The sequence below is a fragment of the Eimeria mitis genome, genomic scaffold, assembly GCF_000499745.2.
Source record: "Eimeria mitis Houghton genomic scaffold, Emh_scaff196, whole genome shotgun sequence".
NCBI classification, from domain to species: domain Eukaryota; phylum Apicomplexa; class Conoidasida; order Eucoccidiorida; family Eimeriidae; genus Eimeria; species Eimeria mitis.
Window position 1 is genome coordinate 19909 of NW_013570284.1, and position 352 is coordinate 20260.

At 59.9% G+C, this 352-nt stretch overlaps 1 protein-coding gene across 1 annotated transcript in view; it reads right to left on the reverse strand.

Moving 5' to 3' along the window:
* Positions 1-352, reverse strand: part of EMH_0002860 (leucine rich repeat containing protein / ankyrin repeat containing protein, putative) — a gene marked incomplete at both ends in the record, with an annotated part of 12160 nt that overhangs the window by 1092 nt on the left and 10716 nt on the right. The window contains one exon of the mRNA XM_013496177.1: positions 64-350. Within this exon, the coding sequence (XP_013351631.1) occupies positions 64-350 (287 nt within the window). The remainder of the gene's footprint in view (positions 1-63; positions 351-352) is intronic.

Below are 352 nucleotides of genomic sequence, written 5' to 3' on the forward strand. Positions count from 1 at the left end.
CTGCTGAAGTCAGCAGCAGCAGCAGGAAGCAGCTGTTGCTGCTTCTGTTGCGGCAGCACGAACAGGTCGCGTTGCTGCAGCAGCAAACGGTGTCGTAGCTGCTGCTGCTCCTGTTCAACTGAGACAGCAAGAGCCCTGGGGTGCAGCAGCAGCAGCAGCGCAGCAGCAGCAGCAGCAGGCAGCGGCAGCCCATACACTGCAGCAAACGAGCTCCTTGCTCTTTTATATATTTCCTCAGCAGATTCATCTCTTGCTGCTGCAGCAGCAGCAGCAGCAGCTGCTGCTGCTGCTGCTGCTGCCTCTCGCCCTCTCCTCCAAGGCCTATGCTGCTGCTCCCGCTGCTGCTGCTGCT